General features: G+C 45.7%; 1 protein-coding gene across 1 annotated transcript in view; it reads right to left on the reverse strand.

Annotated features, from left to right (window-relative positions):
* The window catches only part of capn3a (calpain 3a, (p94)), an 80,533-nt gene that overhangs the window by 8,406 nt on the left and 56,063 nt on the right, over nt 1-16,064 (reverse strand). The window contains exons 15-18 of the mRNA XM_029712632.1: nt 5,292-5,349; nt 3,970-4,034; nt 583-651; nt 386-464 (exon numbers count right to left, since the gene is read on the reverse strand). Of these exons, the coding sequence (XP_029568492.1) occupies nt 386-464; nt 583-651; nt 3,970-4,034; nt 5,292-5,349 (271 nt within the window). The remainder of the gene's footprint in view (nt 1-385; nt 465-582; nt 652-3,969; nt 4,035-5,291; nt 5,350-16,064) is intronic.

The raw sequence follows: 16,064 nt of genomic DNA on the forward strand, positions 1-16,064 counted from the left end.
GCATTTTTATTTATTTCACCTTTATTGAACCAGGTAGGACAGTTGAGAACAAGTTCTCATTTACAACTGCGACCTGGCCAAGAATAAAGCAAGGCAGTGCGACACAGACAACAACACAGAGTTACACATGGAATAAACAAAACATACAGTCAATAATACAGTATAAAAAAATCTATATACAGTGTGTGCAAATTCAAAATGTAACGAGTACTTTTGGGTGTCAGGGGAAAATGTATGGAGTAAAACGTACATTATTTTCTTTACGAATGTAGTAAAGTAAAAGTTGTAAAAAATAGAGGACATGTCTTTTCATCTTGTTGTAGATGCTGAAACAGGGATACAATCTACCTGATTCTATTCTATTCTATTGTATCTGGTAACTAACCTGCATCGTTGACGGCATTTCTCATCTCGTAGCTGCTGATGAAACCAGCCTGGTCCGAGCTATAGTGTCGAAAGATTCCCTGAGAAACAAGAGCATTTTTAGTAAATCTACAAATCTGACCCTATTTACAGTGTGATTGGGAGTGGAGATAAACCCTGTATTCTGATGATGCTGATGATGAAGAAGAGCATTGTCACCTGCCACTGTTTGATCTTGTTCCAGAGATGTCTGAACTCCTGCAGGTTGAGTCTGCCAGTCCCGTCCATCTAGACATTAGCTTTAGTTAAGATCACAGTGGCGGACGTTCAACATGGAAACTCACAATCAACTCCTGTCAACAAAGTCACTTGCTCTGAATAAGCTATTTCAACACTTCCTGGTTGTTACGTTAGTATAGGTCATCAGTTATTTTCTGTAATACCCATGACCTTGGGCACGTGTTACTGAGAACTACTGCAGTAAAAGGTGGATTTGGCCCTGATGTTTGTCCACCGTAGGTCATGTCTGTAGTCCCAACAAGCTGTGCTCTCTCTCTAGATCATTCAGACCTCTCATGGCGACCCACAACTGCTACACAGCCTGACCCGGGAGGGTCTCTATCTACAGACAACACAACCTGGGAGGGTCTCTATCTACAGACAACACAACCTGGGAGGGTCTCTATCTACAGACAACACAACCTGACCTGGGAGGGTCTCTATCTACAGACAACACAACCTGACCTGGAGGGTCTCTATCTACAGACACAACCTGGGAGGGTCTCTATCTACAGACACAACCTGGGAGGGTCTCTATCTACAGACAACACAACCTGGGAGGGTCTCTATCTACAGACAACACAACCTGACCTGGAGGGTCTCTATCTACAGACAACACAACCTGACCTGGGAGGGTCTCTATCTACAGACAACACAACCTGGGAGGGTCTCTATCTACAGACAACACAACCTGGGAGGGTCTCTATCTACAGACAACACAACCTGACCTGGGAGGGTCTCTATCTACAGACAACACAACCTGGGAGGGTCTCTATCTACAGACACAAGCTGGGAGGGTCTCTATCTACAGGCAACACAACCTGGGAGGGTCTCTGTCTACAGACAACACAACCTGACCTGGAGGGTCTCTATCTACAGACAACACAACCTGACCTGGAGGGTCTCTATCTACAGACACAACCTGGGAGGGTCTCTATCTACAGACAACACAACCTGGGAGGGTCTCTGTCTACAGACAACACAACCTGACCTGGAGGGTCTCTATCTACAGACAACACAACCTGACCTGGAGGGTCTCTATCTACAGACAACACAACCTGGGAGGGTCTCTGTCTACAGACAACACAACCTGACCTGGGAGGGTCTCTATCTACAGACAACACAACCTGACCTGGAGGGTCTCTATCTACAGACACAACCTGGGAGGGTCTCTATCTACAGACAACACAACCTGGGAGGGTCTCTATCTACAGACAACACAACCTGACCTGGGAGGGTCTCTATCTACAGACAACACAACCTGACCTGGGAGGGTCTCTATCTACAGACAACACAACCTGACCTGGGAGGGTCTCTATCTACAGACACAGCCTGGGAGGGTCTCTATCTACAGACAACACAACCTGGGAGGGTCTCTGTCTACAGACAACACAACCTGACCTGGAGGGTCTCTATCTACAGACAACACAACCTGACCTGGAGGGTCTCTATCTACAGACACAACCTGGGAGGGTCTCTATCTACAGACAACACAACCTGGGAGGGTCTCTGTCTACAGACACAACCTGGGAGGGTCTCTGTCTACAGACAACACAACCTGACCTGGGAGGGTCTCTATCTACAGACAACACAACCTGGGAGGGTCTCTATCTACAGACAACACAACCTGACCTGGGAGGGTCTCTATCTACAGACAACACAACCTGGGAGGGTCTCTATCTACAGACAACACAACCTGGCCTGGAGGGTCTCTATCTACAGACAACACAACCTGGGAGGGTCTCTGTCTACAGACACAACCTGGGAGGGTCTCTGTCTACAGACAACACAACCTGGGAGGGTCTCTGTCTACAGACAACACAACCTGACCTGGGAGGGTCTCTATCTACAGACAACACAACCTGGGAGGGTCTCTATCTACAGACAACACAACCTGGGAGGGTCTCTATCTACAGACAACACAACCTGGGAGGGTCTCTATCTACAGACAACACAACCTGACCTGGGAGGGTCTCTATCTACAGACAACACGACCTGGGAGGGTCTCTATCTACAGACAACACAACCTGGGAGGGTCTCTATCTACAGACAACACAACCTGGGAGGGTCTCTATCTACAGACAACACAACCTGACCTGGGAGGGTCTCTGTCTACAGACAACACAACCTGGGAGGGTCTCTATCTACAGACAACACAACCTGACCTGGGAGGGTCTCTATCTACAGACAACACAACCTGGGAGGGTCTCTATCTACAGACAACACAACCTGACCTGGGAGGGTCTCTATCTACAGACACAACCTGGGAGGGTCTCTATCTACAGACAACACAACCTGGGAGGGTCTCTATCTACAGACAACACAACCTGGGAGGGTCTCTATCTACAGACAACACAACCTGGGAGGGTCTCTATCTACAGACACAACCTGGGAGGGTCTCTGTCTACAGACAACACAACCTGGGAGGGTCTCTATCTACAGACACAACCTGGGAGGGTCTCTATCTACAGACAACACAACCTGACCTGGGAGGGTCTCTATCTACAGACAACACAACCTGACCTGGGAGGGTCTCTATCTACAGACAACACAACCTGGGAGGGTCTCTATCTACAGACAACACAACCTGACCTGGGAGGGTCTCTATCTACAGACAACACAACCTGGGAGGGTCTCTATCTACAGACAACACAACCTGACCTGGGAGGGTCTCTATCTACAGACAACACAACCTGACCTGGGAGGGTCTCTATCTACAGACAACACAACCTGGGAGGGTCTCTATCTACAGACAACACAACCTGGCCTGGGAGGGTCTCTATCTACAGACAACACAACCTGACCTGGGAGGGTCTCTATCTACAGACACAACCTGGGAGGGTCTCTATCTACAGACACAGCCTGGGAGGGTCTCTATCTACAGACAACACAACCTGGGAGGGTCTCTATCTACAGACACAACCTGGGAGGGTCTCTATCTACAGACAACACAACCTGACCTGGGAGGGTCTCTATCTACAGACACAACCTGGGAGGGTCTCTATCTACAGGCAACACAACCTGGCCTGGGAGGGTCTCTATCTACAGACAACACAACCTGGGAGGGTCTCTATCTACAGACAACACAACCTGGGAGGGTCTCTATCTACAGGCAACACAACCTGGCCTGGGAGGGTCTCTATCTACAGACAACACAACCTGGGAGGGTCTCTATCTACAGACACAACCTGGGAGGGTCTCTATCTACAGACAACACAACCTGACCTGGGAGGGTCTCTATCTACAGACACAACCTGGGAGGGTCTCTATCTACAGACACAACCTGGGAGGGTCTCTATCTACAGACAACACAGATACAGAGGATACGTCCATGAGTGCAATCATGCTCCTGCAGCACTCCAGGCTAAAACCCTCTGTGTTCAGGTCCTTATCTGTGGAAGAGAGAGAGGTACTGTAAGTAATCAACCAATCACTAACAAACCCTAAGTTAGTTGAATCAGGTGACAGCGCAGGTCTAATCTGTCATTGACAGACTACGTAAACATATAAACGGGGCGCTTGTTGAAGCCCTTCTCTAATGATGCAGTCTTCCCTGTGGCTCAGTTGGTAGAGCATGGTGTTTGCAACGCCAGCATGGTGTGTGCAACGCCAGGGGAGTGTGTTCGATTCCCACGGGGGGCCAGTACAAAAAAAAAAATGTATGAAATGAAATGTATGCATTCACTACTGTAAGTCGCTCTGGATAAGAGCATCTGCTAAATGACTGAAATGTAAATGTAATGCAGAAGATGTAAGGTGTAGTTTTAGGATGTTTCTTAATATCCATGTGTATTGGACAACGGTCGGAGAACGACTCCAATTCAACGTATGCGAAACGGAGCACGGGAGGGCCCCTTCTCAGATGCGTACTTGGTTTTCATACATCGACGCAATCTTCAACTGAAACAATCCCAGGATTGTTGACATAATGTAATGCAACCACGTTGTCCATTCACATCTCATAAGTTGCCTGACAACAATAGTTTATCTTTAATATGTTAATAAATACATACCTGCCTACAATACCAACTGTAGTGTCGTAGATCGCTGGCTAACTGACGAAGAATTGGTAGCGAGCTAGCTTCCCACAAAAAAAATCTTAAGTTAACGTTGGCCATCTACCTTGCATAATAACATTAGTTTTGGGTCGTTTTTTTACATGTAAAATTAGCTGGCTCGCTAGATTAATACGATTCACATATAGCTTGCTGATAATTATGAAGTAAAACTTTAAGATTTAGGTATATCTTGTTTCGTCTGTTTCGATCAAAGGTAACGTTAATGCATTAGCGTTAGCACAGAGTGCTTCTCAAATGTGACATTTTATGCGTTGCCCACACTATCGTCCTCACAAGAACGTACTCAAGGGAACCTCCTGGGAGAACGTACTCGAGAACCTCCTCGGAGAACGTACTCGAGAACCTCCTCGGAGAACGTACTCAAGAGAACCTCCTGGGAGAACGTACTCAAGAGAACCTCCTGGGAGAACGTACTCAAGGGAACCTCCTGGGAGAACGTACTCAAGAGAACCTCCTGGGAGAACGTACTCAAGGGAACCTCCTCGGAGAACGTACTCAAGGGAACCTCCTCGGAGAACGTACTCGGAGCATAAGCGTGTGAAGCATAATGAGAAACACGCTTAGACTTACATTTGGAGACAACCCTGTTGAGTACATTCTTCAGCTCGTTGGCGGTTATTTCCATTTCCTGTGAGAGAGGAGAAAGCGGGAGAAGGACATATGGACTCACCTGAGTCTATATCTGGACACTTATTAACAATGTTAATGTTTCAATGCCAGTAGTTTTTTTGTGTTGACCTTTTGATGTCTGAAAGCCTCCTCACCTGATATATAGAACCTCATCAAATACAACTGATGACCAGATCTGAGTTCAAATAGATTTTTTTAAATGTTTGATAATACTTCAATCATTTGATTGAGCCATTCATTTCACCAGGCAAACTCAGTCAAGGGTAGATAAAGTATTTGGACCCAGGTCTGACAACAACAGTAACAGGACCGTTATACAGGAGGTTGACAACAACAGGACAGTTATACAGGAGGTCTGACAACAACAGGACAGTTATACAGGAGGTCTGACAACAACAGGACAGTTATACAGGAGGTCTGACAACAACAGTAACAGGACAGATATACAGGAGGTCTGACAACAGGACCGTTATACAAGAGGTCTGACAACAACAGTAACAGGACAGATATACAGGAGGTCTGACAACAACAGGACAGTTATACAGGAGGTCTGACAACAGGACCGTTATACAGGAGGTCTGACAACAACAGTAACAGGACAGTTATACAGGAGGTCTGACAACAACAGGACAGTTATACAGGAGGTCTGACAACAACAGGACAGATATACAGGAGGTCTGATAACAACAGGACAGATATACAGGAGGTCTGACAACAACAGGACAGATATACAGGAGGTCTGATAACAACAGGACAGATATACAGGAGGTCTGACAACAACAGTAACAGGACAGATATACAGGAGGTCTGACAACAACAGGACAGTTATACAGGAGGTCTGACAACAACAGTAACAGGACAGTTATACAGGAGGTCTGACAACAACAGGACAGTTATACAGGAGGTCTGACAACAACAGGACAGTTATACAGGAGGTCTGACAACAACAGGACAGTTATACAGGAGGTCTGACAACAACAGTAACAGGACAGATATACAGGAGGTCTGACAACAGGACAGATATACAGGAGGTCTGACAACAATAGGACAGTTATACAGGAGGTCTGACAACAACAGAACAGATATACAGGAGGTCTGACAACAGGACAGTTATACAGGAGGTCTGAAAACAACAGGACAGTTATACAGGAGGTCTGACAACAACAGGACAGGTATACAGGAGGTCTGACAACAAGACAGTTATACAAGAGGTCTGACAACAACAGGACAGATATACAGGAGGTCTGACAACAACAGGACAGATATACAGGAGGTCTGACAACAACAGGACAGTTATACAGGAGGTCTAACAACAACAGGACAGTTATACAGGAGGTCTGACAACAACAGGACAGTTATACAGGAGGTCTGACAACAACAGTAACAGGACAGTTATACAAGAGGTCTGACAACAGGACCGTTATACAGGAGGTCTGACAACAACAGGACAGTTATACAGGAGGTCTGACAACAACAGTAACAGGACAGATATACAGGAGGTCTGACAACAACAGGACAGTTATACAGGAGGTCTGACAACAACAGGACAGTTATACAGGAGGTCTGACAACAACAGGACAGATATACAGGAGGTCTGACAACAACAGGACAGGACAGATATACAGGAGGTCTGACAACAACAGTAACAGGACAGATATACAGGAGGTCTTACAACAACAGGACAGTTATACAGGAGGTCTGACAACAACAGTAACAGGACAGTTATACAGGAGGTCTGACAACAGGACCGTTATACAGGAGGTCTGATAACAACAGGACAGTTATACAGGAGGTCTGACAACAACAGGACAGTTATACAGGAGGTCTGACAACAACAGTAACAGGACAGTTATACAGGAGGTCTGACAACAAGACCGTTATACAGGAGGTCTGACAACAACAGGACAGTTATACAGGAGGTCTGACAACAACAGGACAGTTATACAGGAGGTCTGATAACAACAGGACAGATATACAGGAGGTCTGACAACAGGACAGTTATACAGGAGGTATGACAACAATAGGACAGATATACAGGAGGTCTGACAACAGTAACAAAACAGTTATACAGGAGGTCTGACAACAACAGTAACAGGACAGATATACAGGAGGTCTGACAACAACAGGACAGATATACAGGAGGTCTGACAACAACAGGACAGTTATACAGGAGGTCTGACAACAACAGGACAGGTATACAGGAGGTCTGACAACAACTGGACAGTTATACAGGAGGTCTGATACAACAGGACAGGACAGATATACAGGAGGTCTGACAACAACAGGACAGTTATACAGGAGGTCTGATAACAACAGGACAGATATACAGGAGGTCTGACAACAGGACAGTTATACAGGAGGTCTGACAACAACAGGACAGATATACAGGAGGTCTGACAACAGTAACAAAACAGTTATACAGGAGGTCTGACAACAACAGTAACAGGACAGATATACAGGAGGTCTGACAACAACAGGACAGATATACAGGAGGTCTGACAACAACAGGACAGTTATACAGGAGGTCTGACAACAACAGGACAGGTATACAGGAGGTCTGACAACAACTGGACAGTTATACAGGAGGTCTGATACAACAGGACAGGACAGATATACAGGAGGTCTGACAACAACAGTAACAGGACAGTTATGCAGGAGGTCTGATAACAACAGGACAGTTATACAGGAGGTCTGACAACAGGACAGGACAGATATACAGGAGGTCTGACAACAGGACAGATATACAGGAGGTCTGACAACAACAGGACAGTTATACAGGAGGTCTGACAACAACAGGACAGATATACAGGAGGTCTGACAACAACAGGACAGATATACAGGAGGTCTGACAACAAGACCGTTATACAGGAGGTCTGACAACAACAGGACAGTTATACAGGAGGTCTGACAACAACAGGACAGTTATACAGGAGGTCTGACAACAACAGGACAGTTATACAGGAGGTCTGACAACAACAGGACAGTTATACAGGAGGTCTGACAACAACAGGACAGATATACAGGAGGTCTGACATCAACAGGACAGATATACAGGAGGTCTGACAACAACAGGACAGGACAGATATACAGGAGGTCTGACAACAACAGTAACAGGACAGTTATACAGGAGGTCTGACAACAACAGTAACAGGACAGTTATACAGGAGGTCTGATAACAACAGGACAGTTATACAGGAGGTCTGACAACAGGACAGGACAGATATACAGGAGGTCTGACAACAGGACAGATATACAGGAGGTCTGACAACAACAGGACAGTTATACAGGAGGTCTGACAACAACAGGACAGATATACAGGATGTCTGACAACAGGACAGTTATACAGGAGGTCTGACAACAACAGGACAGTTATACAGGAGGTCTGACAACAACAGGACAGTTATACAGGAGGTCTGACAACAACAGGACAGATATACAGGAGGTCTGACATCAACAGGACAGATATACAGGAGGTCTGACAACAACAGGACAGGACAGATATACAGGAGGTCTGACAACAACAGTAACAGGACAGTTATACAGGAGGTCTGACAACAACAGTAACAGGACAGTTATACAGGAGGTCTGACAACAGGACCGTTATACAGGAGGTCTGAAAACAACAGGACAGTTATACAGGAGGTCTGACAACAACAGTAACAGGACAGTTATACAGGAGGTCTGACAACAGGACCGTTATACAGGAGGTCTGACAACAACAGGACAGTTATACAGGAGGTCTGACAACAACAGGACAGTTATACAGGAGGTCTGATAACAACAGGACAGATATACAGGAGGTCTGACAACAGGACAGTTATACAGGAGGTCTGACAACAACAGGACAGTTATACAGGAGGTCTGATAACAACAGGACAGATATACAGGAGGTCTGACAACAGGACAGTTATACAGGAGGTCTGACAACAACAGGACAGATATACAGGAGGTCTGACAACAGTAACAAAACAGTTATATAGGAGGTCTGACAACAACAGTAACAGGACAGATATACAGGAGGTCTGACAACAACAGGACAGATATACAGGAGGTCTGATAACAACAGTAACAGGACAGTTATACAGGAGGTCTGACAACAACAGGACAGATATACAGGAGGTCTGACAACAACAGGACAGTTATACAGGAGGTCTGACAACAACAGGACAGATATACAGGAGGTCTGACAACAACAGTAACAGGACAGTTATACAGGAGGTCTGATAACAACAGGACAGTTATACAGGAGGTCTGATAACAACAGGACAGATATACAGGAGGTCTGATAACAACAGGACAGGACAGATATACAGGAGGTCTGACAACAACAGTAACAGGACCGTTATACAGGAGGTCTGACAACAACAGGACAGTTATACAGGAGTTCTGACAACAACAGTAACAGGACAGTTATACAGGAGGTCTGACAACAGGACCGTTATACAGGAGGTCTGACAACAACAGGACAGTTATACAGGAGGTCTGATAACAACAGGACAGATATACAGGAGGTCTGACAACAGGACAGATATACAGGAGGTCTGACAACAACAGTAACAGGACAGTTATACAGGAGGTCTGACAACAGGACAGATATACAGGAGGTCTGACAACAACAGTAACAGGACAGTTATACAGGAGGTCTGACAACAGGACGGTCATACAGGAGGTCTGACAACAACAGGACAGTTATACAGGAGGTCTGATAACAGGACAGGTATACAGGAGGTCTGACAACAACAGGACAGTTATACAGGAGGTCTGACAACAACAGGACAGTTATACAGGAGGTCTGACAACAACAGGACAATTATACAGGAGGTCTGACAACAGGATGGTCATACAGGAGGTCTGACATCAACAGGACAGTTATACAGGAGGTCTGATAACAGGACAGGTATACAGGAGGTCTGACAACAACAGGACAGTTATACAGGAGGTCTGACAACAACAGGACAGATATACAGGAGGTCTGACATCAACAGGACAGATATACAGGAGGTCTGACAACAACAGGACAGGACAGATATACAGGAGGTCTGACAACAACAGTAACAGGACAGTTATACAGGAGGTCTGACAACAACAGTAACAGGACAGTTATACAGGAGGTCTGACAACAGGACCGTTATACAGGAGGTCTGAAAACAACAGGACAGTTATACAGGAGGTCTGACAACAACAGGACAGTTTTACAGGAGGTCTGACAACAACAGTAACAGGACAGTTATACAGGAGGTCTGACAACAGGACCGTTATACAGGAGGTCTGACAACAACAGGACAGTTATACAGGAGGTCTGACAACAACAGGACAGTTATACAGGAGGTCTGATAACAACAGGACAGATATACAGGAGGTCTGACAACAGGACAGTTATACAGGAGGTCTGACAACAACAGGACAGATATACAGGAGGTCTGACAACAGTAACAAAACAGTTATATAGGAGGTCTGACAACAACAGTAACAGGACAGATATACAGGAGGTCTGACAACAACAGGACAGATATACAGGAGGTCTGATAACAACAGTAACAGGACAGTTATACAGGAGGTCTGACAACAACAGGACAGATATACAGGAGGTCTGACAACAACAGGACAGTTATACAGGAGGTCTGACAACAACAGGACAGATATACAGGAGGTCTGACAACAACAGTAACAGGACAGTTATACAGGAGGTCTGATAACAACAGGACAGTTATACAGGAGGTCTGATAACAACAGGACAGATATACAGGAGGTCTGATAACAACAGGACAGGACAGATATACAGGAGGTCTGACAACAACAGTAACAGGACCGTTATACAGGAGGTCTGACAACAACAGGACAGTTATACAGGAGTTCTGACAACAACAGTAACAGGACAGTTATACAGGAGGTCTGACAACAGGACCGTTATACAGGAGGTCTGACAACAACAGGACAGTTATACAGGAGGTCTGATAACAACAGGACAGATATACAGGAGGTCTGACAACAGGACAGATATACAGGAGGTCTGACAACAGGACAGATATACAGGAGGTCTGACAACAACAGTAACAGGACAGTTATACAGGAGGTCTGACAACAGGACGGTCATACAGGAGGTCTGACAACAACAGGACAGTTATACAGGAGGTCTGATAACAGGACAGGTATACAGGAGGTCTGACAACAACAGGACAGTTATACAGGAGGTCTGACAACAACAGGACAGTTATACAGGAGGTCTGACAACAACAGGACAGTTATACAGGAGGTCTGACAACAGGACGGTCATACAGGAGGTCTGACATCAACAGGACAGTTATACAGGAGGTCTGATAACAGGACAGGTATACAGGAGGTCTGACAACAACAGGACAGTTATACAGGAGGTCTGACAACATCAGGACAGTTATACAGGAGGTCTGACAACAACAGGACAGTTATACAGGAGGTCTGACAACAACAGGACAGTTATACAGGAGGTCTGACAACAACAGGACAGATATACAGGAGGTCTGATAACAACAGGACAGATATACAGGAGGTCTGATAACAACAGGACAGATATACAGGAGGTCTGACAACAACAGGACAGATATACAGGAGGTCTGATACAACAGTAACAGGACAGTTATACAGGAGGTCTGACAACAGGACCGTTATACAGGAGGTCTGACAACAACAGGACAGTTATACAGGAGGTCTGACAACAACAGGACAGTTATACAGGAGGTCTGACAACAACAGGACAGATATACAGGAGGTCTGACAACAACACGACAGATATACAGGAGGTCTGATAACAACAGGACAGATATACAGGAGGTCTGATAACAACAGGACAGTTATACAGGAGGTCTGACAACAACAGGACAGTTATACAGGAGGTCTGACAACAACAGGACAGATATACAGGAGGTCTGACAACAACAGGACAGATATACAGGAGGTCTGACAACAACAGTAACAGGACAGTTATACAGGAGGTCTGATAACAACAGTAACAGGACAGATATACAGGAGGTCTGACAACAACAGTAACAGGACAGATATACAGGAGGTCTGATAACAACAGGACAGTTATATAGGAGGTCTGACAACACTGTTGTTGTCAGACCTCCTGATAAACAGCTGTTTCCTGTTTCCGGTCACAACTTGCAGACTTGTTTACGCTGCTGTGCGTTTTTGTTGCCGATCTTAGTTTCGCTACCTAACGGTTTTTACTTTTTACTTTTTCATTACCGTATATTTTTACTTTTTACCCTCACTTAACTTTTTTCATTCAACTTTCTTACCCCGGAGGTTTTATCTGGACATGGTTCGTCAGGACTTCAAACAGCCGAAGCTAAGTGACAATAACATGATGCCTTCTAATTGCAGTCGTTGTACTTATAATATACAGGAGAACGATCACCTTACGGCAAGGATAGCTGTGCTGCAAGCCCAGCTTCAGACGCAATCGCTAGGCAAAGATCATTTCAGTGTAGGAAAGGATGAAACAGCGTCTGTGCCACCAGCAAGTACAGATAATAACGTTAGTATAAACCCCCTCGCACGGTCCCCGCAGCCGGACAACTTTCTCATGGCTTCTGGAGGGAAACGCTGTAGGAATGCTCAACCGGTGTCGCTTATTCAGCTGACAGAAACTTTCAACCGGTTCTCCCCATTAAGTGAGTCGGAGTCGGAGGCCGAGACTTCTCTGGTCTCTACTCCTCCCGCTGTGGGGTCTGAGACGCCGAAGCCTCCCACCATTAGCTCCTAGTCATTGGCGACTCCATTACCCGCAGTATTAGACTTAAAAAGAATCATCCAGCGATCATACACTGTTTATCAGGGGGCAGGGCTACCGACGTTCAGGCTAATCTAAAGACGGTGCTGGCTAAAGCTAAAACTGGCGAGTGTAGAGAGTATAGAGATATTGTTATCCACGTCGGCACCAACGATGTTAGGATGAAACAGTCAGAGGTCACCAAGCGCAACATAGCTTCAGCGTGTAAATCAGCTAGAAAGATGTGTCGGCATCGAGTAATTGTCTCTGGCCCCCTCCCAGTTAGGGGGAGTGATGAGCTCTACAGCAGAGAGTCTCTGGCCCCCTCCCAGTTAGGGGGAGTGATGAGCTCTACAGCAGAGAGTCTCTGGCCCCCTCCCAGTTAGGGGGAGTGATGAGCTCTACAGCAGAGAGTCTCTGGCCCCCTCCCAGTTAGGGGGAGTGATGAGCTCTACAGCAGAGAGTCTCTGGCCCCCTCCCAGTTAGGGGGAGTGATGAGCTCTACAGCAGAGAGTCTCTGGCCCCCTCCCAGTTAGGGGGAGTGATGAGCTCTACAGCAGAGAGTCTCTGGCCCCCTCCCAGTTAGGGGGAGTGATGAGCTCTACAGCAGAGAGTCTCTGGCCCCCTCCCAGTTAGGGGGAGTGATGAGCTCTACACCAGAGTCTCACAACTCAATCGCTGGATGAAAACTGTGTTCTGCCCCTCCCAAAAGATAGAATTTGTAGATAACTGGCCCTCTTTCTGGGACTCACCCACAAACAGGACCAAGCCTGGCCTGTTGAGGAGTGACGGACTCCATCCTAGCTGGAGGGGTGCTCTCATCTTATCTACGAACATAGACAGGGCTCTAACTCCTCTAGCTCCACAATGAAATAGGGTGCAGGCCAAGCAGCAGGCTGTTAGCCAGCCTGCCAGCTTAGTGGAGTCTGCCATTAGCACAGTCAGCGTAGTCAGCTCAGCTTTCCCCATTGAGACCGTGTCTGTGCCTCGATCTAGGTTGGGCAAAATTAAAAATGGCGGTGTTCGCTTTAGTAATCTCACTAGTATAAAGACCTCCTCCATTCCTGCCATTATTGAAAGAGATTGTGATACTTCACATCTCAAAATTGGGTTACTTAATGTTAGATCCCTCACTTCCAAGGCAGTTATAGTCAATGAACTAATCACTGATCATAATCTTGATGTGATTGGCCTGACTGAAACATGGCTTAAGCCTGATGAATTTACTGTGTTAAATGAGGCCTCACCCCTTGGTTACACTAGTGACCATACCCCCCGTACATCCGGCAAAGGCGGAGGTGTTGCTAACATCTACGATAGCAAATTTCAATTTACAAAAAAAAAACAATGACATTTTCGTCTTTTGAGCTTCTAGTCATGAAATCTATGCAGCCTACTCACTCACTTTTTATAGCTACTGTTTACAGGCCTCCTGGGCCATATGCAGTGTTCCTCACTGAGTTCCCTGAATTCCTATCGGATCTTGTAGTCATAGCAGATAATATTCTAATTTTTGGTGACTTTAACATTCACATGGAAAAGTCCACAGACCCACTCCAAAAGGCTTTCGGAGCCATCATCGACTCAGTGGGTTTTGTCCAACATGTCTCTGGACCTACTCACTGCCACAGTCATACTCTGGACCTAGTTTTGTCCCATGGAATAAATGTTGTGGATCTTAATGTTTTTCCTCATAATCCTGGATTTTCCGACCACCATTTTATTGCGTTTACAATTGCAACAAATAATCTGCTCAGACCCCAACCAAGGAGCATTAAAAGTCATGCTATAAATTCTCAGACAACCCAAAGATTCCTTGATGCCCTTCCAGACTCCCTCTGCCTACCCAAGGACGTCAGAGGACAAAAATCAGTTAACCACCTAACCGAGGAACTCAATTTAACCCTGCGCAATACCCTAGATGCAGTTGCACCCCTAAAAATTAAAAACATCTGTCATAAGAAACTAGCTCCCTGGTATACAGAAAATACACGAGCTCTGAAGCAAGCTTCCAGAAAATTGGAACGGAAATGGCGCCACACCAAACTGGAAGTCTTCCGACTAGCTTGGAAAGACAGTACCGTGCAGTATCGAAGAGCCCTCACTGTTGCTCGATCATCCTATTTTTCCAACTTAATTGAGGAAAATAAGAACAATCCAAAATTTATTTTTGATACTGTCGCAAAGCTAACTAAAAAGCAGCATTCGCAAATGGAGGATGGCTTTCACTTCAGCAGTAATACATTTATGAACTTCTTTGAGGAAAAGATCATGATCATTAGAAAGCAAATTACGGACTCCTCTTTAAATCTGGGTATTCCTCCAAAGCTCCATTGTCCTGAGTCTGCACAACTCTGCCAGGACCTTGGCTCAAGGGAGATACTAAAGTGTTTTAGTACTATATCTCTTGACACAATGATGAAAATAATCATGGCCTCCAAACCCTCAAGCTGCATACTGGACCCTATTCCAACTAAATTACTGAAAGAGCTGCTTCCTGTGCTTGGCCCTCCTATGTTGAACATAATAAACGGCTCTCTATCCACCGGATGTGTACCAAGCTCACTAAAAGTGGCAGTAATAAAGCCTCTCTTGAAAAAGCCGAATCTTGACCCAGAAATTATAAAAAACTATCGGCCTATATCGAATCTTCCATTCCTCTCAAAAATTTTAGAAAAAGCTGTTGCACAGCAACTCACTGCCTTCCTGAAGACAAACAATGTATACGAAACGCTTCAGTCTGGTTTTAGACCCCATCATAGCACTGAGACTGCACTTGTGAAGGTGGTAAATGACCTTTTAATGACGTCAGACCGAGGCTCTGCATCTGTCCTCGTGCTCCTAGATCTTAGTGCCGCTTTTGATACCATCGATCACCACATTCTTTTGGAGAGATTGGAAACCCAAATTGGTCTACATGGACAAGTTCTGGCCTGGTTTAGATCTTATCTGTCGGAAAGATA

Source organism: Salmo trutta, chromosome 25 (genome assembly GCF_901001165.1).
Source record: "Salmo trutta chromosome 25, fSalTru1.1, whole genome shotgun sequence".
Classification (NCBI taxonomy): domain Eukaryota; kingdom Metazoa; phylum Chordata; class Actinopteri; order Salmoniformes; family Salmonidae; genus Salmo; species Salmo trutta.